General features: G+C 49.6%; 1 protein-coding gene across 4 annotated transcripts in view; it reads left to right on the top strand.

The window, feature by feature from the left end:
• Window positions 1–22,212, top strand: part of LOC144493358 (serum response factor-like) — a 240,806-nt gene that overhangs the window by 106,217 nt on the left and 112,377 nt on the right. For 3 of the 4 annotated variants that reach the window (XM_078212162.1, XM_078212163.1, XM_078212166.1), the window contains exon 4: window positions 13,342–13,509. The exons of the other annotated variant lie outside the window; for it this stretch is intronic. In XM_078212162.1, the coding sequence (XP_078068288.1) occupies window positions 13,342–13,509 (168 nt within the window). The remainder of the gene's footprint in view (window positions 1–13,341; window positions 13,510–22,212) is intronic. 4 annotated transcript variants of the gene reach the window in all.

Below are 22,212 nucleotides of genomic sequence, written 5' to 3'. Positions count from 1 at the left end.
GATGGGTATAGAGGGATATGGGCCAAATATGGGCAATTGTGACTAGCTTCGTGGTAAAAACTGGGCGGCATGGACAAGTTGGGCCGATCGACTTGTTTCCATGCTGTAAACCTTTATAACTCTATCCGTGGGATCTCCCTGTGCTATTTGTGGCTCCACTGTGGGGTCCAACCACAGTGAAAAACTCGATCACAATTCCCACTGCTTTCTATTCCAGCTGTATGTGTGCATCCAACACCAAACGTTGGCTCTTTATCCCAGGAAATAGTCTCAATGCTGTCTACGCTCTTCTCCCACCACAAATAGCACAGGGAGATCCCACAGATAGAGCTATAAAGGTTTACAGCAGGGAAACAAGTCGATCGGCCCAACTTGTCCATACCGCCCAGTTTTTACCACGAAGCTAGTCACAATTGCCCATATTGGGCCCATATCCCTCTATACCCATCTTACCCATGGAACTGTCTAAATGCTTTTTAAAAGACAAAGTTGTACCTGCCTCTACTACTGTCTCTGGCAGCTTGTTCCAGACACTCACCACCCTCTGTGTGGAAAACATTGCCCTCTCCCCTCTCACCTTAAACCTATGCCTCCCAGTTTTAGACTCCCCTACCTTTGGGAAAAGATGTTGACTATCTAGTTGATCTGTGCCCCTCATTTTATAGACCTAAATGAGATCACCCCTAAGTCTCATACGCTCCAGGGAAAAAGGTCCTAATCTATCCAGCCTCTCCTTATAACTCAAACCATCAAGTCCCAGTAGCATCCCAGTAAATCTTTTCTGCACTCTTTCCAGTTTAATAATGTCCTTTCTATAATAGGGTGACCATAAGATCAAAAGACAAAGGGTCAGAATTAGGCCACTCGGCCCATCGACTCTGCTCCGCCATTCAATCATGGCTGATATTTTTCTCATCCCCATTCTCCTGCCTTTTCCCCATAACCCCTGATCCCCTTATTAATCAAGAACCTGTCTATCTCTGTCTTAAAGACACTCAATGACCTGGCCTCCACAGCCTTCTGCGGCAAAGAGTTCCACAGATTCACCACTCTCTGGCTGAAGAAGTTCCTCCTCATCTCTGTTTTAAAGGATCGTCCCTTTAGCCTGAGGTTGTGCCCTCTGGTTCAAGTTTTTCCTACTCGTGGAAACATCCTCTCCACTTCCACTCTATCCAGGCCTCGCAGTATCCTGTAAGGTTCAATAAGATCCCCCCTCATCCTTTTAAACTCCAACGAGTACAGACCCAGAGTCCTCAACTGTTGTTCATATGACAAACTCTTCATTCCAGGGATCATTCTTGTGAACCTCCTCTGGACCCTTTCCAAAGCCAGCACATCCTTCCTTAGATATGGGGCCCAAAACTGCTCTCAGTACTCCAAATGGGGTCTGACCAGAGCCTTATACAGCCTCCGAAGTACATCCCTGCTCTTGTATTCTAGCCCTCTCGACATGAATGCTAACATTGCATTTGCTTTCCTAACTGCCGACTGAACCTGCACATTAACCTTAAGAGAATCTTAAACAATGACTCCCAAGTCCCTTTGTGTTTCTGATTTTCTAAGCATTTTCCCATTTAGAAAATAGTCTATGCCTCCATTGCTCCTTCCAAAGTGCATAACCTCACACTTTTCCACATTGTATTCCATCTGCCACTTCTTTGCCCACTCTCCTAACCTGTCCAAGTCCTTCTGCAGCCCCCTGCTTCCTCAATACTACCTGTCCCTCTACATATCTTTGTATCATCTGCAAACTTAGCAACAGTGCCTTCAGTTCCTTCCTCCAAATCGTTAATGTATATTGTGAAAAGTTGTGGTCTCAGCGCTGACCCCTGAGGCACACCACTAGTCGCCGACTGCCATCCTGAAAAAGACCCCTTTATCCCTACTCTCTGCCTTCTGCCAGTCAGCCAATCCTCTATCCATGCCAGGATCTTACCCTTAACACCATGGGCACTTAACTTATTGAACAGTCTCCTATGTGGCACCTTGTCAAAGGCCCTCTGGAAATCTAAATAAATTTCGTCCACTGGCTCTCCTTTATCTAACTTCCTTGTTACCTCCTCAATGAAGTCTAACAGATTTGTCAGACATGACCTCCCATTGATAAAGCCGTGCTGACTCAGTCCTACTTTATCATGCACTTCCAAAAACTCTGCGATCTTAGCTTTAATAATAAGAACATAAGAACTAGGAGCAGGAATAGGTCATCTGGCCTCTTGAGCCTGCTCCGCCATTCAATGACTGATCTTTTTGTGGACTCAGCTCCACTTACCCGCCCGCTCACCATAACCCTTAATTCCTTTACTGTTCAAAAATGTATCTATCCTTGCATTAAAAACATTCAATGAGGTAGCCTCAACTGCTTCACTGGGCAGGGAATTCCACAGATTCACAACCCTTTGTACAAAGAACAATACAGCACAGGAACAGGCCCTTCGGCCCTCCAAGCCAGCGCCGCTCCCTGGTCCAAACTAGACCATTCTTTTGTATCCCTCCATTTCCACTCCGTTCATGTGGCTATCTAAATAAGTCTTAAACGTTCCCAGTGTCCCCGCCTCCACCACCTTGCCTGGCAGCGCATTCCAGGTCCCCACCACCCTCTGTGTAAAATACGTCCTTCTGATATCTGTGTTAAACCTCCCCCGCCTCACCTTGAACCTATGACCCCTCGTGAATGTCACCACCGAACTGGGAAAAAGCTTCCCACTGTTCACCCTATCTATGCCTTTCATAATTTTATACACCTCTATTAGGTCATCCCTTATCCTCCGTCTTTCCAGTGAGAACAACCCTAGTTTACCCAATCTCTCCTCATAACTAAGCCCTTCCATACCAGGCAACATCCTGGTAAACCTCCTCTGTACTCTCTCTAAAGCTTCCACGTCCTTCCGGTAGTGTGGCGACCAGAACTGGACGCAGTAGTCCAAATGCGGCCGAACCAACGTTCTATACAACTGCAAGATCAGACCCCAACTTTTATACTCTATGCCCCGTCCTATAAAGGCAAGCATGCCATATGCCTTATTCACTACCTTCTCCACCTGTGACGTCACCTTCAAGGATCTGTGGACTTGCACACCCAGGTCCCTCTGCGTATCTACACCCTTTATGGTTCTGCCATTTATCGTATAGCTCCCCCCTACGTTAGTTCTACCAAGATGCATCACTTTGCATTTATCTGGATTGAACTCCATCTGCCATTTCTTTGCCCAAATTTCCAGCCTATCTATATCCTTCTGTAGCCTCTGACAATGTTCCTCACTATCTGCAAGTCCAGCCATTTTCGTGTCGTCCGCAAACTTACTGATCACACCAGTTACACCTTCTTCCAGATCATTTATATAAATCACAAACAGCAGAGGTCCCAATACAGAGCCCTGCGGAACACCACTAGTCACAGGCATCCAGCCGGAAAAAGACCCTTCCACTACCACCCTCTGTCTTCTGTGACCAAGCCAGTTCTCCACCCATCTAGCCATCTCCCCCTTTATCCATGAGATCCAACCTTTTGCACCAACCTATCATGAGGGACTTTGTCAAACGCTTTACTAAAGTCCATATAGACGACATCCACAGCCCTTCCCTCGTCAACCATTCTGGTCACTTCTTCAAAAAACTCCACCAGGTTAGTGAGGCATGACCTCCCTCTCACAAAACCATGCTGACTATCGTTAATGAGTTTATTCCTTTCTAAATGCACATACATCCTATCTCTAAGAATCCTCTCCAACAACTTCCCTACCACGGACGTCAAGCTCACCGGCCTATAATTTCCCGGGTTATCCTTCCAAAGATTTGCGTCAGAGGCCCAGCGATTTCATCTCTCGTTTCCCTGAGCAGCCTTGGATAGATTCCATCAGGCCCTGGGGATTTGTCAGTCTTTATATTCCCTAAAAAACCTAACACTTCCTCCCTTGTAATGGAGATTTTCTCTAACGGGTCAACACTCCTCTCGAGACACTCCCAGTCAACACATCCCCCTCCTTTGTGAATTCCGACGCAAAGTACTCATTTAGGATCTCCCCTACTTCTTTGGGCTCCAAGCATAATTCCCCACTTTTGTCCCTGAGAGGTCCGATTTTTTCCCTGACAACCCTTTTGTTCCTAACGTATGAATAAAATGCCTTGGGATTCTCCTTAATCCTGTCTGTCAAGGACATTTCGTGACCCCTTTTTGCCCTTCTAATTCCTCGTTTGAGTTCTTTCCTACTTTCTTTGTATTCTTCCAGAGCTCCCTCCGTTTTTAGCTGCCTGGACCTAACATACGCCTCTCTTTTCTTTTTGACCAATCCCTCAATTTCCCTGGTTATCCACGGTTCTCGAATCCTACCCTTCCTATCCTTTTTTACAGGCACATGCCTAACCTGCAGCCCTAACAACTGTTCCTTTAAAGACTCCCACATGCCAGATGTGGATTTACCCTCAAACAGCCTCTCCCAATCAACAGCTGCCAATTTCTGCCTAATCCTCAACTCCTCCTCAACTCAGTCCTAAATCTACTCCCCCTTATTTTGAGGCTATGCCCCCTAGTTCTAGTTTCACCCGCCAGTGGAAACAACTTCCCTGCTTCTATCTTATCTATTCCCTTCATAATCTTGTATGTTTCTGTAAGATCTCCCCTCATTCTTCTGAATTCCAATGAGTAAAGCCCCAGTCTACTCAGTCTCTCCTCATGAGCCAACCCTCTCAACTCCGGAATCAACCTAGTGAATCTCCTCTGCACCCTCTCCAGTGCTAGAAAGAAAGAATCATAGAAACCCTACAGTGCAGGAGGAGGCCATTCAGCCCTTCGAGTCTGCACCGACCACAATCCCACCCAGGCCCTACCCCCACATATTTACCCGCTAATCCCTCTAACCTACGCATCTCAGGACTCTAAGGGGCAATTTTTAACCTGGCCAATCAACCTAACCCGCACATCTTTGGACTGTGGGAGGAAACCGGAGCACCCGGAGGAAACCCACGCAGACACGAGGAGAATGTGCAAACTCCACACAGACAGTGACCCGAGCCGGGAATCGAACCCGGGACCCTGGAGCTGTGAAGCAGCAGTGCTAACCACTGTGCTACCGTATATCCTTTCTCAAGTAAGGAGACCAAAACTGTACACAGTACTCCAGGTGTGGCCTTACCAGCACCTTATACAGCTGCAACATAATCTTGCTGTTTTTAAACTCCATCCCTCTAGCAATAAAGGACAAAATTCCATTTGTCGTCTTAATTACCTGCTGCACCTGCAAACCAACTCCTTGAGATTCCTGCACAAGGACACCCAGGTCCCTCTGCACAGCAGCATGCTGCAATTTTTTACCATTTAAATAATAGTCCATTTTGCTGTTATTCCTACCAAAATGGATGACCTCACATTTACCAACATTGTACTCCATCTGCCAGACCCTCGCCCACTCCCTAATGGACTCTAAAATCTTGCCAATGACCGAAGTCAGGCTAACCGGCCTCTAATTTACCATCTGCTCCCTCCCTCCCTTCTTAAACAGCGGTGTTACATTAATTACTTTCAGTCCTCTGGTACCCTCCCTGCCTCCAGTGATTCCTGAAAGATCACCATCAATGCCTCCACAATTTCCTCAGCTATCTCTTTTAGAACCCTGGGGTGTGGTCCATCCAGTCCAGGTGATTTATCCACCTTCAGATCTTTTAGTTTCCCCAGAATCTTCTCCTTAGTGATGGCCACTACACTCACCCCTGACTCTCGTGGAGCTCTGGCATCCCACTGGTGTCTTCCACTGTGAAGACTGATGCAAAGTAACTATTCAGTTCCTCTGCCATTGCTTTGTTTTCCTATTATTACTTCTCCAGTCTCATTTTCCAGTGGTCCAATGGCTATTTTTGCTTCTCTTATCTTTTATAGCTTGAAAAAAAAAGTCTTCCTATCTTCTTTTATATTATTAGCTAGTTTACACTCATATTTCATCTTCTCCCCCCTTATTGCTTTTTTAATTGTCCTCTGCTCACTTTTAAAGGCTTCCCAATCCTCTGGCCTCCCATTAATCCTCACCACTTTGTATGCTTTCTCTTTTGCTTTTATGCTGTCCTCGACTTCCCTCGTCAGCCATGAATGCCTTGTCCTCCCCTGAGCATGTTTCCTCCTCCTTGGGATGAATTTCCAGATCTGTACACAGTATTCCAACTGTGGCCTTGCGTCTTGTACAACTTCAACAAGATCATAGAGTCATAGAGGTTTCCAGCATGGAAACAGGCCCTTTGCCCAACTTGTCCATGCCGCCCTTTTTTTTTAAAACCCCTAAGCTAATCCCAATTGCCCGCATTTGGCCCATATCCCTCCATACCCATCGTACCCATGTAACTATCTAAATACTTTTTAAAAGATAAAATTGTACCCGCCTCTACTACTACCTCTGGCAGCTTGTTCCAGACACTCACCACCCTCTGTGTGAAAAAATTGCCCCTCTGGACACTTTTGTATCTCTCCTCTCTCACCTTAAACCTATGCCCTCTAGTTTTTGACTCCCCTACCTTTGGGAAAAGATATTGACTATCTAGCTGATCTGTGCCCCTCATTATTTTATAGGCCCCTATAAGGTCACCCCTCAGCCTCCTACGCTCCAGAGAAAAAAGTCCCAGTCTATTCAGCCTCTCCTTATAACTCAATCCATCAAGTCCCGGTAGCATCCTAGTAAGTCTTTTCTGCACTCTTTCTAGTTTAATAATATCCTTTCTATAATAGGGTGACCAGAATTGCACACAGTATTCCAAGTGTGGCCTTACCAATGTCTTGTACAACTTCAACAAGTCGTTCCAACTCCTGTATTCAGTGTTCTGATTGATGAAACCAAGCATGCTGAATGTCTTCTTCACCACTCTGTCCACCTGTGACTCCACTTTCAAGGAGCTATGAACATGTACCCCAAGATCGCTTTGTTCTGTAACTCTCTCCAACGCCCTTCCATTAACTGAGTAAGTCCTGCCCTGGTTCAATCTACCAAAATGCATCACCTCGCATTTGTCTAAATTAAACTCCACCTGCCATTTGTCAGCCCACTGGCCCAATTGATCAAGATCCCGTTGCAATTGGAGATAACTTTCTTCATTGTCCACTATGCCACCAATCTTGGTGTCATCTGCAAACTCATTAACCATGCCTCCTATATTCTCATCCAAATCATTAATATAAATCACAAATAACAGTGGACCCAGCACTGATCCCTGAGGCACACCGCTGGTCACAGGCCTCCAGTTTGAAAAACAATCGTCGACAGGAATCTATCCTGGATAAGTACATGGAGCTTAATAGGATGGAGGGTTATAGGTAGGCCCAGAAGGTAGGGATGTGTTCGGCACAACTTGTGGGCCGAAGGGCCTGTTTATGCTGTAGTTTTTCTATGTTCTATGTTCTACAACCACCCTCTGGCTTCTGTCAAGAAGCCAATTTTGTATCCATTTGGCTACCTCACCGCGGATCCAGTGAGATTTAACTTTATGCAACAACCTACCATGCGGTACCTTGTCAAAGGCCTTGCTTAAGTCCATGTAGACAACATCAACTGCACTGCCCTCATCTACCTTCTTGGTGACCCCTTCAAAAAACTCAATCAAATTTGTGAGACATGATTTTCCACTCACAAAGCCATGCTGACTGTCCCTAATCAGTCCTTGCATCTCTAAATGCCTGTAGATCCTGTCTCTCAAAATACCTTCCAACAACTTACCCACTACAGATGTGAGGCTCACTGGCCTGTAGTTCCCAGGCTTTTCCCTGCAGCCCTTTTTAAACAAAGGCACGACATTTGTAACTCTCCAATCTTCAGGCACTTCACCCGTGACTATCGATGATTCAAATATCTCTGCTGGGGGACCCGCAATTTCCTCCCGAGCCTCTCACAATGTCCTGGGATACATTTCATTAGGTCCCAGGGATTTATCTACCTTGATGCGCTTTAAGACTTCCAGCACCTCCTTCTCTGTAATATGTCCACTCCTCAAGACATCACTATTTATTTCCCCAAGTTCCCTAACATCCATGCCTTTCTCAACAGTAAATACTGATGAGAAATATTAATTTAGGATCTCACCCATCTCTTGTGGATCTGCACAGAGATGACCTTGTTGATCCTGAAGAGGCCCTACTCTCTCCCTCGTTACTCTTTCGCCCTTTATGTATTTGTAGAAGCTCTTTGGATTCTCCTTTGCCTTTTTTGCAAAAATAATCTTGCCCTCCTGATTTCTCTCTTAATTCTACTTCCACGCCCCCGATACTCTTCAAGGGATCCACAAGATCCCAGCTGCTTATGCATGTCATATGTCTGCTCCTTTTGGACCAGGGCCTCAATATTCTGAGCCATCCAGGCTTACCTTAGAACATAGAACATAGAAAGCCACAGCACAAACAGGCCCTTCGGCCCACAGGTTGCGCCGATCACATCCCCACCTCTAGGCCTATCTATAGCCCTCAATCCCATTAAATCCCATGTACTCATCCAGAAGTCTCTTAAAAGACCCCAACGAGTTTGCCTCCACCACCACCGACGTCAGCCGATTCCACTCACCCACCACCCTCTGAGTGAAAAACTTACCCCTGACATCTCCTCTGTACCTACCCCCCAGCACCTTAAACCTGTGTCCTCTCGTAGCAACCATTTCAGCCCTTGGAAATAGCCTCTGAGAGTCTACCCTATCCAGACCTCTCAACATCTTGTAAACCTCTATCAGGTCACCTCTCATCCTTCGTCTCTCCAGGGAGAAGAGACCAAGCTCCCTCAACCTATCCTCATAAGGCATGCCCCCCAATCCAGGCAACATCCTTGTAAATCTCCTCTGCACCCTTTCAATGGCTTCAACATCTTTCCTGTAATGAGGTGACCAGAACTGCGCGCAGTACTCCAAGTGGGGTCTAACCAGGGTCCTATAAAGCTGCAGCATTATCTCCCGACTCCTAAACTCAATCCCTCGATTAATGAAGGCCAGTACGCCGTACGCCTTCTTGACCGCATCCTCCACCTGCGAGGCCGATTGAAGAGTCCGATGGACCCGGACCCCAAGGTCCTTCTGATCCTCTACACTGCTAAGAATGGTACCCTTCATATTATATTGCTGCTTCATCCCATTGGATCTGCCAAAATGGATCACGACACACTTATCCGGGTTGAAGTCCATCTGCCACTTCTCCGCCCAGTCTTGCATTCTATCTATGTCTCGCTGCAACTTCTGACATCCCTCCAAACTATCCACAACACCACCTACCTTGGTGTCGTCAGCAAACCTACCAACCCATCCCTCCACTTCCTCATCCAGGTCATTTATGAAAATGACAAACAGCAAGGGTCCCAGAACAGATCACTGGGGCACTCCACTGGTCACTGACCGCCATGCAGAGAAAGACCCCTCCACAGCCACTCTCTGCCTTCTGCAGGCAAGCCAGTTCTGGATCCACAAGGCAACAGCCCCTTGGATCCCATGCCCTCTCACTTTCTCAAGAAGTCTTGCATGGGGGACCTTATTGAACGCCTTGCTGAAGTCCATATAGACCCCATCCACCGCTCTTCCTTCGTCAATGTGTTTGGTCACATTTTCAAAGAACTCAACCAGGCTCGTAAGGCACGACCTGCCCTTGACAAAGCCGTGCTGACTACTTTTGATCATACTAAACTTCTCTAGATGATCATAAATCCTGTCTCTCAGGATCCTCTCCATCAACTTACCAACCACTGAGGTTAGACTCACCGGTCGGTAATTTCCCGGGCTGTCCCTGTTCCCTTTCTTGAATATAGGGACCACATCTGCAATCCTCCAATCCTCCGGAACCTCTCCCGTCTCCATCGACGATGCAAAGATCATCGCCAAAGGCTCCGCAATCTCCTCCCTCGCCTCCCACAGTAACCTGGGGTACATCCCATCCGGTCCCGGCGACTTACCAACCTTGATGCCATTCAATAGTTCCAACACATCCTCTTTCTTTATGTCCACATGCTCGATCCTTTCTGTCCACCGCAAACCAGCAGTACAACCACCCAGATCCTTTTCCACCGTGAATACCTTCTTCAACCAGCCTTGCCCTTCACTCTAAGAGGAATGTGTTTACCCTGAACCCTGGTTAATACACTTGTGAAAGTCTCCCACTCACCAGATGTCCCTTTCCTCATGTGTTCCTGCCGTCGCACACCAGCCATTACTCGGTATTGCCCCCCCGGTTCTACCCCCTTTGTCTCTCCCCCCTGCTCCGTTCCCCCTCCCTCTGCTCTCCGTTCCCACCTCCCCCCGCTCTCCGTTCCCACCTCCCCCCGCTCTCCGTTCCCTCTCCCCCCGCTCTCCGTTCCCTCTCCCCCCGCTCTCCGTTCCCTCTCCCCCCGCTCTCCGTTCCCACCTCCCCCCGCTCTCCGTTCCCCCTCCCCCCGCTCTCCGTTCCCCCTCCCCCCGCTCTCCGTTCCCCCTCCCCCCGCTCTCCGTTCCCTCTCCCCCCGCTCTCCGTTCCCCCTCCCCCCGCTCTCCGTTCCCTCTCCCCCCGCTCTCCGTTCCCTCTCCCCCCGCTCTCCGTTCCCTCTCCCCCCGCTCTCCGTTCCCCCTCCCCCCGCTCTTTGTGCCCCCTCCCTCTGCTCACCCTCCCCCCGCTCTCCGTTCCCCCTCCCCCCGCTCTCCGTTCCCCCCTCCCCCCGCTCTCCGTTCCCTCTCCCCCCGCTCTCCGTTCCCTCTCCCCCCGCTCTCCGTTCCCCCTCCCCCCGCACTCCGTTCCCTCTCCCCCCGCTCTCCGTTCCCTCTCCCCCCGCTCTCCGTTCCCTCTCCCCCCGCTCTCCGTTCCCTCTCCCCCCGCTCTCCGTTCCCTCTCCCCCCGCTCTCCGTTCCCTCTCCCCCCGCTCTCCGTTCCCTCTCCCCCCGCTCTCCGTTCCCTCTCCCCCCGCTCTCCGTTCCCCCCTCCCCCCGCTCTCCGTTCCCTCTCCCCCCGCTCTCCGTTCCCTCTCCCCCCGCTCTCCGTTCCCCCTCCCCCCGCTCTCCGTTCCCTCTCCCCCCGCTCTCCGTTCCCCCTCCCCCCGCTCTCCGTTCCCTCTCCCCCCGCTCTCCGTTCCCCTCCCCCCGCTCTCCGTTCCCACTCCGTTCCATCTCCCCCCGCTCTCCGTTCCCTCTCCCCCCGCTCTCCGTTCCATCTCCCCCCGCTCTCCGTTCCCTCTCCCCCCGCTCTCCGTTCCATCTCCCCCCGCTCTCCGTTCCATCTCCCCCCGCTCTCCGTTCCCTCTCCCCCCGCTCTCCGTTCCCCTCCCCCCGCTCTCCGTTCCCTCTCCCCCCGCTCTCCGTTCCATCTCCCCCCGCTCTGTGTTCCCTCTCCCCCCGCTCTCCGTTCCCCCTCCCCCCGCTCTCCGTTCCATCTCCCCCCGCTCTCCGTTCCCTCTCCCCCCGCTCTCCGTTCCCTCTCCCCCCGCTCTCCGTTCCCCCTCCCCCTCTCTCCGTTCCCCCTCCCCCCGCTCTCCGTTCCCCCTCCCCCCGCTCTCCGTTCCCCCTCCCCCGCTCTCCGTTCCATCTCCCCCCGCTCTCCGTTCCCTCTCCCCCCGCTCTCCGTTCCCTCTCCCCCCGCTCTCCGTTCCCCCTCCCCCGCTCTCCGTTCCCTCTCCCCCCGCTCTCCGTTCCCCCTCCCCCGCTCTCCGTTCCCCCTCCCCCCGCTCTCCGTTCCCTCTCCCCCCGCTCTCCGTTCCCTCTCCCCCCGCTCTCCGTTCCCTCTCCCCCCGCTCTCCGTTCCCTCTCCCCCCGCTCTCCGTTCCCCCTCCCCCCGCTCTCCGTTCCCTCTCCCCCCGCTCTCCGTTCCCCCTCCCCCCGCTCTCCGTTCCCTCTCCCCCCGCTCTCCGTTCCCCCTCCCCCGCTCTCCGTTCCCCCTCCCCCCGCTCTCCGTTCCCCCTCCCCCCGCTCTCCGTTCCGTCTCCCCCCGCTCTCCGTTCCATCTCCCCCCGCTCTCCGTTCCCTCTCCCCCCGCTCTCCGTTCCCTCTCCCCCCGCTCTCCGTTCCCTCTCCCCCCGCTCTCCGTTCCATCTCCCCCCGCTCTCCGTTCCCTCTCCCCCCGCTCTCCGTTCCCTCTCCCCCCGCTCTCCGTTCCCCCTCCCCCGCTCTCCGTTCCCTCTCCCCCCGCTCTCCGTTCCCCCTCCCCCGCTCTCCGTTCCCTCTCCCCCCGCTCTCCGTTCCCCCTCCCCCCGCTCTCCGTTCCCTCTCCCCCTGCTCTCCGTTCCCTCTCCCCCCGCTCTCCGTTCCCCCTCCCCCCGCTCTCCGTTCCCTCTCCCCCCGCTCTCCGTTCCGCCTCCCCCCGCTCTCCGTTCCGCCTCCCCCCGCTCTCCGTTCCGCCTCCCCCCGCTCTCCGTTCCGCCTCCCCCCGCTCTCCGTTCTGCCTCCCCCCGCTCTCCGTTCCCTCTCCCCCCGCTCTCCGTTCTGCCTCCCCCCGCTCTTCGTTCCGCCTCCCCCCGCTCTTCGTTCCGCCTCCCCCCGCTCTCCGTTCCGCCTCCCCCCGCTCTCCGTTCCGCCTCCCCCCGCTCTCCGTTCCGCCTCCCCCCGCTCTCCGTTCCGCCTCCCCCCGCTCTCCGTTCTGCCTCCCCCCGCTCTCCGTTCTGCCTCCCCCCGCTCTCCGTTCTGCCTCCCCCCGCTCTCCGTTCTGCCTCCCCCCGCTCTCCGTTCTGCCTCCCCCCGCTCTCCGTTCTGCCTCCCCCCGCTCTCCGTTCCGCCTCCCCCCGCTCCCCGCTCCGTGTCCTCCCCGCCCCGTGTCCCCCCCGCTCCCCGCCCCGTGTCCCCCCCGCTCCCCGCCCCGTGTCCCCCCCGCTCCCCACCCCGTGTCCCCCCCGCTCCCCGCCCCGTGTCCCCCCCCCGCGTCCCCCCCGCTCCCCGCGTCCCCCCCGCTCCCCGCGTCCCCCCCGCTCCCCTCGTCCCCCCGCTCCCCGCGTCCCCCCCGCTCCCCGCGTCCCCCCCGCTCCCCGCGTCCCCCCCGCTCCCCGCGTCCCCCCCGCTCCCCGCGTCCCCCCCGCTCCCCGCGTCCCCCCCGCTCCCCGCGTCCCCCCCGCTCCCCGCGTCCCCCCCGCTCCCCGCGTCCTCCCCGCGTCCCCCCCGCTCCCCGCGTCCCCCCCGCTCCCCGCGTCCCCCCCGCTCCCCGCGTCCTCCCCGCGTCCCCCCCCGCTCCCCGCGTCCCCCCAGCTCCCCGCGTCCCCCCCCCAGCTCCCCGCGTCGTCGTCCCCGCTCCCCACGTCCCCCCCCGCTCCCTTCCCCGGCTCTCCGCCGTGCCCCACCCCCTCCCCCCCATAACTCTGTTCTACCCCGTATCCTGCCCTGATCCTTTCCCATCAGTGTGTGTGCGTAGCTCCAATCCCTGGCTGAGCTTGTTGTGTATTTTCCCTCTGACAGGTACAGCATTACCAGGCACACCAACCATCCCAATTGGGCAGCTACAGCAGCATTCCCTGTCCATCCAGGGTCAACAGGGGCAGGTGGTGACCAGTCAGTCGCAGCAAGGACAACAGACGGTATTTCGCTTCCCAGCTTCTGCAGGTGGACAGATTGTCTCCATCCCAGGCGAGTGTCTTTGTGTTGGCTCACTGATGATCTGTCCTACTGCTGTTGGGATGCTCAATATTCCAACTGAAAGCACAGCGAGGGAGGCAGGCCAGTACCGTGCAGAGAGCTGGACATCACTTCAGTATCAGTGAAATGGAGGGAGGATGGCTTAGAGAGGGCCTTGGGATGGGGATTAGGGAGAGGTGATGAGGATATGAGGGAGAGAGAGATGGTGAGGACCTGGGAGGGAGAGGAGGTGCACAGGAGAGGGTGGAGTGGAGAGATGGGAGGGAGTGACACGGTGGCACAGTGGTTAGCACTGCTGCATCACAGTGCCAGGGACCCAGATTCGATTCCCAACTTGGGTCATTGTCTGTGTGGGTTTACTTCGGCTACTCCAGTTTCCTCCCACAGTCCAAAAGATGTGCTGTTTAGTTGCACTGGCCATGCTAAATTCTCCCTCAGTGTACCTGAACAGGTGCCAGAGAGTGGTGACTAGGGGATTTTCACAATAACTTCATTGGAGTGTTAATGTAAGCCTACTTGTGACACTAATAAATAAACTTAAAACCGATTGCTGAAGGTGGCAGGTCAGGTAGATGAGGAGGTTAAGAAGGCACATGGAATATTTGCCTTTATTAGTCGAGACATAGAATACAAGAGCAGCGAGGTCATGCTGGAAGTGTATAAAACACTGGTTAGGCCATAGCTGGTCACCACATTATGGAGGATGTGATTGCAGAGAGTGATGAGGAGGTTTACCAGGATGTTGCCTGGACTGGAGGGTCTGAGTGTGAGGAAAGATGGGATAGGCTGGGGTTGACTTCCTTGGAGCAGCGAAGGCTGAGAGGGAGCTGGTGGAGGTGTATGAGGCTATGGAGGGGCCTAGATAGAGTGAACAGGAAGGCATATTGTCCATTTGTAGAGAGGTCATAACCAGGGGGTATTGATTTAAGATAAGAGGCTAAGAGGGGAGTTGAGGAGAAACTTTTTCATCCAGAGGGCGGTGGGATTCTGGAATTCACTGTCTGAAAGGGCGGTTGAATCAGAAACTCTCGTAGCATTTAAGATATATTTAGATATTTACTTGCGCTGCCATAACCTTCAGGACTATGGGCCAAGAAAATAGAATTAGCGCAGTCAGATCTTTATTGACTGGAGTGGACATGATGGGCTGAATGGCCTCCTTCTGTACTGTAAACATCTGTGAATCTAAAAAAAAATTCTGTCACATCTTTCATATTCTCAGGACTTTTACGAATGGTTCTGAACCAGTGAAATGCTTTTGGAATGTAATGACAAGCAGTAGCTTGGTTTGTTCTGTTAGTGATGTGCTATGTTGAAGATGCTACGTTATTGCAGGAGCGTCACGGTCAGTTACAGTTCCTTCAGTCAGCAATGACCATGGGGATGACTCTGGTTCACTTGTCTTGGTTTGATACCAAACTGTGGCCACAAGAGGGTGCTTTCTCCTAAGATTTAAACAAGACACATTGTCCTTTGACCACTTGCATTACAGTACTAACATTATAGACTATGGTTGCAGCTAAAAAGTACACACATCAATAACAATAATTTAAAGGCCTGCAATGTGGTTAAATGCTCAATGAAATGGCCTAATAAGCCACTTACTAACAAATCACTACAAAAAAAATTAAAAAGCATTATTCGGCATCTGTCTAGGTACCAGAAACAACAATGGCAATTCTGCAATTTCCTCATTGTCATCTGGGGCTTTGTGCTAAAGTTGGAGAGTTGTCCCACAAAGTAATCAAGAAGCAGTTTGACAGGAACTAACCAAATAATACTTTATAGCTCAAGTCCCGGACTCCGCCATCACTCTCTCATATGTGACAGCAGCACTGTGGTATATAACTAGCAGCACTGTGGTATATAACTAGCAGCACTGTGGTATATAACTAGAAGAGAGAGGGAGAGACCCTGAGAGTCCTCAAAACTGACAAAAAGCCTCATGTCATCAGGTGGAAAATGGGCAAGAAAGCATTCTGCTGATTGCCACTTCCCACCTTTCCAGAACTGAAGAATCAATGCTCGTCCATGTTGAACACCAGTTGGAAGAAGCTTGGAGAGTGGCAAAGACACAGGATGTACTCCGGATAAGTAACTGAGCAGAAAAGGATTGGGCTGTATTGCTAAAATCTTGTGTTCCAGAACCAGCCGCGCTCTTAGCCAAGTTGTTCCAGTACATTTATAGCACTGACATCGAGCTGAGAATCTGAAAAATTGCCCAGGTTTGACCTGTCCACAAAAAGCAGGACAAGCCCAACCCAGCAAATTACCAACCCATCAATCTACACACAATCATCAAAATAATCTATGGAGGTTGTCCTCAACATTTGTGTCAAGCATCACTTAAACAGCAATAACCTGCTCACTGACACACTGTTTGGGTACTAGCCAGGACCACTTGACCTCATTACAGCCATGGTCCAAACAGATTGGACGAATCGGATTGGTAAAGGTAGTCGGGAAGATGTGTTCAAGAATGTTTTCAGAACAATTTCTCAGAGCAACATGTTCTACAGCCAACCATAGAGCAGGCCATAGAACTCTCAGTAAAGGGTTCTAGGTAGCAGTGATCATAACATGATTAAATTTTGCATTCAATTTGAGGTAGAGAAAGGTAGGTATAAGAGTAGTGTTTTGACCTTAAATAAGGAAATTGTGATCTTATGAAGACAGAGCTGGCTGAAGTGAACTGGGAAGATAAGTTAAGGGATAAGTCAGTGGAGATGCAGTGGGAGATACTCGAGGAGATATGTAGTAACACTCAGCAAAGATGCGTTCCAGTGAGAAAGAAGGACTCGAGAGGAAGAATGTGCCATCTGTGACTAACTGAGGAAGTTAAAAATTGTATCGAATTGAAAGAAAAACATATAGTTCTGCAAATTTTAGTAGGTTAGAAGATTGGACAGAATGTAAAAAACAGCAAAGAATGGCTTAAAAAATAGAGGGAGTGAGTACAAGAAATAGCGAGCTCGAAATATAAAACAGGCCAAGAGATTCTACAGGATTTTAAAAAGGAAAAGAGTAAAGAGAATGTTGATCCTCTATAGGGGTGTGAATCTGGGGAATTAATCATGGAAAGTAAGGAAATAACAGATAAATTGAAGAGATATTTTGCATGTGTTTTCACTATAGAGAATACAAGAATTTGTATGCAGCGAGAGGGAGGGAAGAACCTAAAACAATTACTATAATCAGTGAACGGAGTATTGAGAAATTATTAGAACTGCAAATTGACAAGTCCGCAGGACCTGGTGGACTTCATCCTCTGATCTTAAAAGAAATGGCTGCTGAAATAGTACATACATTGGTTTGAATTTTCCAAAATTCCCTTGATTCTGGAAAGATCCCATCCGATTAGAAAATAGTGAATGTAACTCTATTCAAGGAAGGAGAGAGACAGAAAATAGGACACTACATGCCAGTTATCTTAATATCTGTCATGGAAAATTCTGGAATCTATTATTACGGAGATAATAAAAAATCTCAATGCAATCAGGCAGAGTCAACATGGTTTTGTGAAAGGAAAGTGTTTGACTAATTTGTTAGAGTTCTTTGAGGAAGTAATGCATAACGTGGATAAAAGGTACCTAGATTTCCAGAAAGAATTTGACAAGGTGCCACCTCAAAGGTTACTTTCTGTGCAAAATAAGAGCTTACGGTTTTGGGTGTAATATATTAGTGTGGGTAGAGGATTGGTTGGCAAACATGAAACAAAGTAGGGATAAATAGATCATTTGGCAAGATATAACAAGTGGAATGCCACAGGGATCAGTGCTGGGGCCTCAACTATTTACAGTAGTTATTAATTACTTGGATAAAGGGACTGAATGTATGGTTGCTAAATTTGCTTATGACACAAAAATAGGTAATAAACTAAGTTGTGAATAGGATATAAGGAATCTACAAAAGGACTTAGGTTAAGTGGACAAAATATTGGCAGGTGGAGTATGTGAGAAAATGTGATCATGCCCATTTTGAGCCTCAAATTATCTAAATGGGAGGGATTGCAGAATTCAGTAGTACAGAGGGATCTGGGTGTCCTGCCACACAAATCGGAAAAAGTTAGTTTGCAGGTACAGCAAATGATTGGGAAGACAAACGGAATGTTGTTCTTTATTGCAAGTGGAATGGAATAGACATGTTTTGCTACAGTTGTAGAGTGTATTAGAGAGACTACATCTGAAATACTCTTTACAGATGGTTTCCTTACTTAAGAAAAGACATAGTTGCATTGGAAGCAACTCAGAGAAGGTTCACTCAACTGATTGCTGGAATTAAGGGGTTATCCTATGAGGAAAGGTTGGACAGTTTGGGTCTGTACCCATTAGAGTTTAGAAGAATGAGAGATGATCTTATTGAAGCATGTACGATATTGAGGGGACTTGACAGGGTGGATGCTGAAAGGATGTTTCCCCTTGTGGGAGAAATTAGAACTAGGGGATACAGTTTAAAAATCAGAGATCTCTCATTTAAGTCAAAGATTAGGAGAATTTATTTCTCTCGGGGGTTGTGAGTCTGTGAACGTCCTTCTCCAGAGAGTGGTGAATATTTTTAAGGCTGAATTAGATAAATTCTTGATTGGCAGTTGAGGGAGTAGAAAGGATGGTGGACCAGACTAGCTATGTAATCAATGCCGATAAAACCAAAGAGTTACTTTTATATAGCATTGGCCTGCATAAGTGTGAACCTCTGTATCTTAATGACCAGCTGGGGTAGAGGTTGTAGAGTGTTTCAAGTATCTGGGAACACATGGACCAGAAGCTAAGCTTCACAGAGAACACCGACTGTATTTTTCAAAAGGCTAGCCAGTGGCTGTTTTTAATCAGAAAACTGGGAGGGTTTGAAGTGAGTCAAGATGTTTTAGAGAAGGCGTACGAACGTCTGATAAAGAGCATCCAAACATTCAACATGACAGTCTGGTATGGTAACCTGAGTGTGAAATGCAAAAAGTCAACATTGCAGGTAAAATCATTGGTACAGAGCAGACACAGCTCAACAGCCTATTTAATAATGCAGTTATTAGGAAAGCTCAGGCCATCATTGGGAATCCCTCTTGCTCTTTATATCCTCAGTTTGAAAGGCTCCCTTTGAGCTGGCGCTTTAGAATGCCTATTGCCCGGAAAAATCCTTTCAAGATGTCTTTTGTTCCCAGTGCTAAAAGCTAACAATGTAAACTCAATCCACTGTTATATTTATTTTACTTGTTCAACTGCAGTAACAGCTGTAATGGCAGAGTGCAGTGTGTTATGTTTGTATGGATGGATGGATGTTATATATGCACAAAAGTATTAATGCAATATGCACTGTTTTTAAACTAATGTCTATAATATACTGGAGGGGTAAATACCCATTCTACATACCAACCTGTTCCGAGGGGTCCTCTGTCAATACTGACTCTCTCCCGGAAACCTCCTGTAAATACTGACCCACTCCCGGATACCCACTGTAAATACTGACCCACTCCCAGATATCCACTGTAAATACTGACCCACTCCCGGATACCCACTGTCAATACTGACTCACTCCCGGATACCCACTGTAAATACTGACCCACTCCCGGATACCCACTGTAAATACTGACTCACTCCCGGATACCCACTGTAAATACTGACCCACTCCCGGATACCCACTGTAAATACCGATCCACTCCCGGATACCCACTGTAAATACTGACCCACTCCTGGATATCCACTGTAAATACTGACCCACTCCCGGATACCCATTGCAAGGGGTCGATAACTTTGCTGGGTGTTTTCTACAGGCCGCCCAATAGTAACAGGAATGTTGAGGAGCAGATAGGGAAACAGATCCTGGAGAGATGTAGGAATAACAGGGTTGTCGTGATGGGAGACTTTAATTTCCCAAACATCGATTGGAATATCCCGAGGGTAAGGGGTTTGGATGGGGAGGAGTTTGTTAGGTGTGTTCAGGAAGGTTTCCTGACACAGCATGTGGATAAGCCGACAAGAGGGGAGGCTGTACTCGATCTGGTACTGACTAATGAGCCTGGACAGGTGCCGGATCTCTCAGTGGGGGAGCATCTTGGGGATAGTGATCGTAACTCTATCTCCTTTATGCTAGCATTGGAAAGAGATAGGATCAGGCAAGCTGGGAAAGTGTTTATCTGGAGTAAGGGGAAATATGAAGCCATCAGGCAGGAGATTAGAGGCGTAAATTGGAAGGAGGCATTCTCGAGGAAAAGTGCTGAAATAAGGTAAGAAGTTTAACAACACCAGGTTAAAGTCCAACAGGTTTATTTGGTAGCAAAAGCCACACAAGCTTTCGCAGCTCTGAGCCCCTTCTTCAGGTGAGTGGGAATTCTGTTCACAAACAGAACTTATAAAGACACAGACTCAATTTACATGAATAATGGTTGGAATGCGAATACTTACAACTAATCCAGTCTTTAAGAAACAAAACAATGGGAGTGGAGAGAGCATCAAGACAGGCTAACATCTCGAAGACGAACATCTCGCCAAGGCCAACCCCACACCCCCACTTCTTGCCTTCAAACAACCGCACAACCTCAAACAGACCATTGTCCGCAGCAAACTACCCAGCCTTCAGGAGAACAGTGACCAAGACACCACACAACCCTGCCACAGCAACCTCTGCAAGACGTGCCGGATCATCGACACAGATGCCATCATCTCACGTGAGAACACCATCCACCAGGTACACGGTACATACTCTTGCAACTCGGCCAACGTTGTCTACCTGATACGCTGCAAGAAAGGATGTCCCGAGGCATGGTACATTGGGGAAACTATGCAGACGCTGCGACAACGGATGAATGAACACCGCTCGACAATCACCAGGCAAGACTGTTCTCTTCCTGTTGGGGAGCACTTCAGCAGTCACGGGCATTCGGCCTCTGATATTCGGGTAAGCGTTCTCCAAGGCGGCCTTCGCGACACACGACAGCGCAGAGTCGCTGAGCAGAAACTGATAGCCAAGTTCCGCACACGCAAGGACGGCCTCAACCGGGATATTGGGTTTATGTCACACTATTTGTAACTCCCACAGTTGCGTGGACCTGCAGAGTTTCACTGGCTGTCTTGTCTGGAGACAATACACATCTTTTTAGCCTGTCTTGATGCTCTCTCCACTCCCATTGTTTTGTTTCTTAAAGACTGGATTAGTTGTAAGTATTCGCATTCCAACCATTATTCATGTAAATTGAGTCTGTGTCTTTATAAGTTCTGTTTGTGAACAGAATTCCCACTCACCTGAAGAAGGGGCTCAGAGCCTCGAAAGCTTGTGTGGCTTTTGCTACCAAATAAACCTGTTGGACTTTAACCTGGTGTTGTTAAACTTCTTACTGTGTTCACCCCAGTCCAACGCCGGCATCTCCACATCCTGAAATAAGGTGGCAGATTTTCAAGGAATGTTTGTCTGGAATTCTGCATGACAATGTTCCGATGAGACAGGGAGGTGTTGGTAGGTTACGGGAACCATGGTGCATGAAAGCTGCGCTGAACCTAGTGAGAAAGAAAAGGAAAGCGTACAAAAAGTTCAGAGAGCTAGGCGATGATAGGGATCTAGATGAGTATACGGCTTGTAGGAAGGGACTTAAGAAAGAAATTAGGAGAGCCAGAAGGGGTCACGAGAAGGCCTTGGCAGGTAAGATTAAGGAGAACCCTAAGGCGTTCTTGTGCCCACCCCCTGCAGGAAACTGCGGGGGATGGGCACAATTGTAATGTGGAACTTGTTCAAGGAACAGCTACTACGCGTCCTTGATAAATATGTACCTGTCAGGCAGGGAGGAAGCAGACGTGTGAGGGAACCGTGGTTTACTAAGGAGGTTGAATCTCTTGTGAAGAGGAAGAAGGAGACTTATGTTAAGATGAGACATGAAGGCTCAGTTAGGGCACTTGAGAGTTACAAGTTAGCCAGGAAGGACCTAAAGAAAACGTTAAGAAGAGCCAGGAGGGGACATGAGAAGTCTTTGGCAGATAGGATCAAGGAAAACCCTAAAGCTTTCTATAGGTATGTCAGGAGTAAAAGAATGACTAGGTAAGATTAGGACCAGTCAAGGACAGTAGTGGGAAATTGTGCGTGGAGTCTGAAGAGATGGGAGAGGCACTAAATGAATATTTTTCGTTGGTATTCACGCTGGAGAGGGACAGTGTTGTCAAGGGGAGTACTGAGATGCAGGCTGTTGGACTGGATGGGATTGAGGTTCATAGGGAGGAGGTGTTAGCGATTCTGGAAAGGGTAAAAATAGATAAGTCCCCTGGGCTGGATCTGATTTATCCTAGGATTCTCTGGGAAGCTAGACAGGAGATTGCAGAGCCTTTGGCTTTGATCTTTGTGTCATCATTGTCTACAGGAACAGTGCCAGAAGACTGGAGGATAGCAAATGTTGTCCCCTTGTTCAAGAAGGGGAGTAGGGAAAACCCTGGTAATTATAGACCGGTGAGCCTTACTTCTGTTGTGGGCAAAGTATTGGAAAGGATTATAAGAGATAGGATTTATAATCACCCAGAAAGGAATAATTTGATTAGGGATAGTCAGCACGGTTTTGTGAAGGGTAGGTCGTGCCTCACAAACCTTATTGAGTTCTTTGAGAAGGTGACCAAAGAGGTGGATGAGGGTAAAGCGGTTGATGTGGTGTATATGGATTTCAGCAAAGCGTTTGATAAGGTTCCCCATGGTAAGCTTTTGCAGAAAATACAGACACATGGGATT

This window comes from Mustelus asterias, chromosome 5 (assembly GCF_964213995.1).
Source record: "Mustelus asterias chromosome 5, sMusAst1.hap1.1, whole genome shotgun sequence".
NCBI classification, from domain to species: Eukaryota; Metazoa; Chordata; class Chondrichthyes; order Carcharhiniformes; family Triakidae; genus Mustelus; species Mustelus asterias.
Note: the sequence above shows the minus strand (reverse complement) of the source record. Positions and strands in the feature narration are given on the sequence as shown.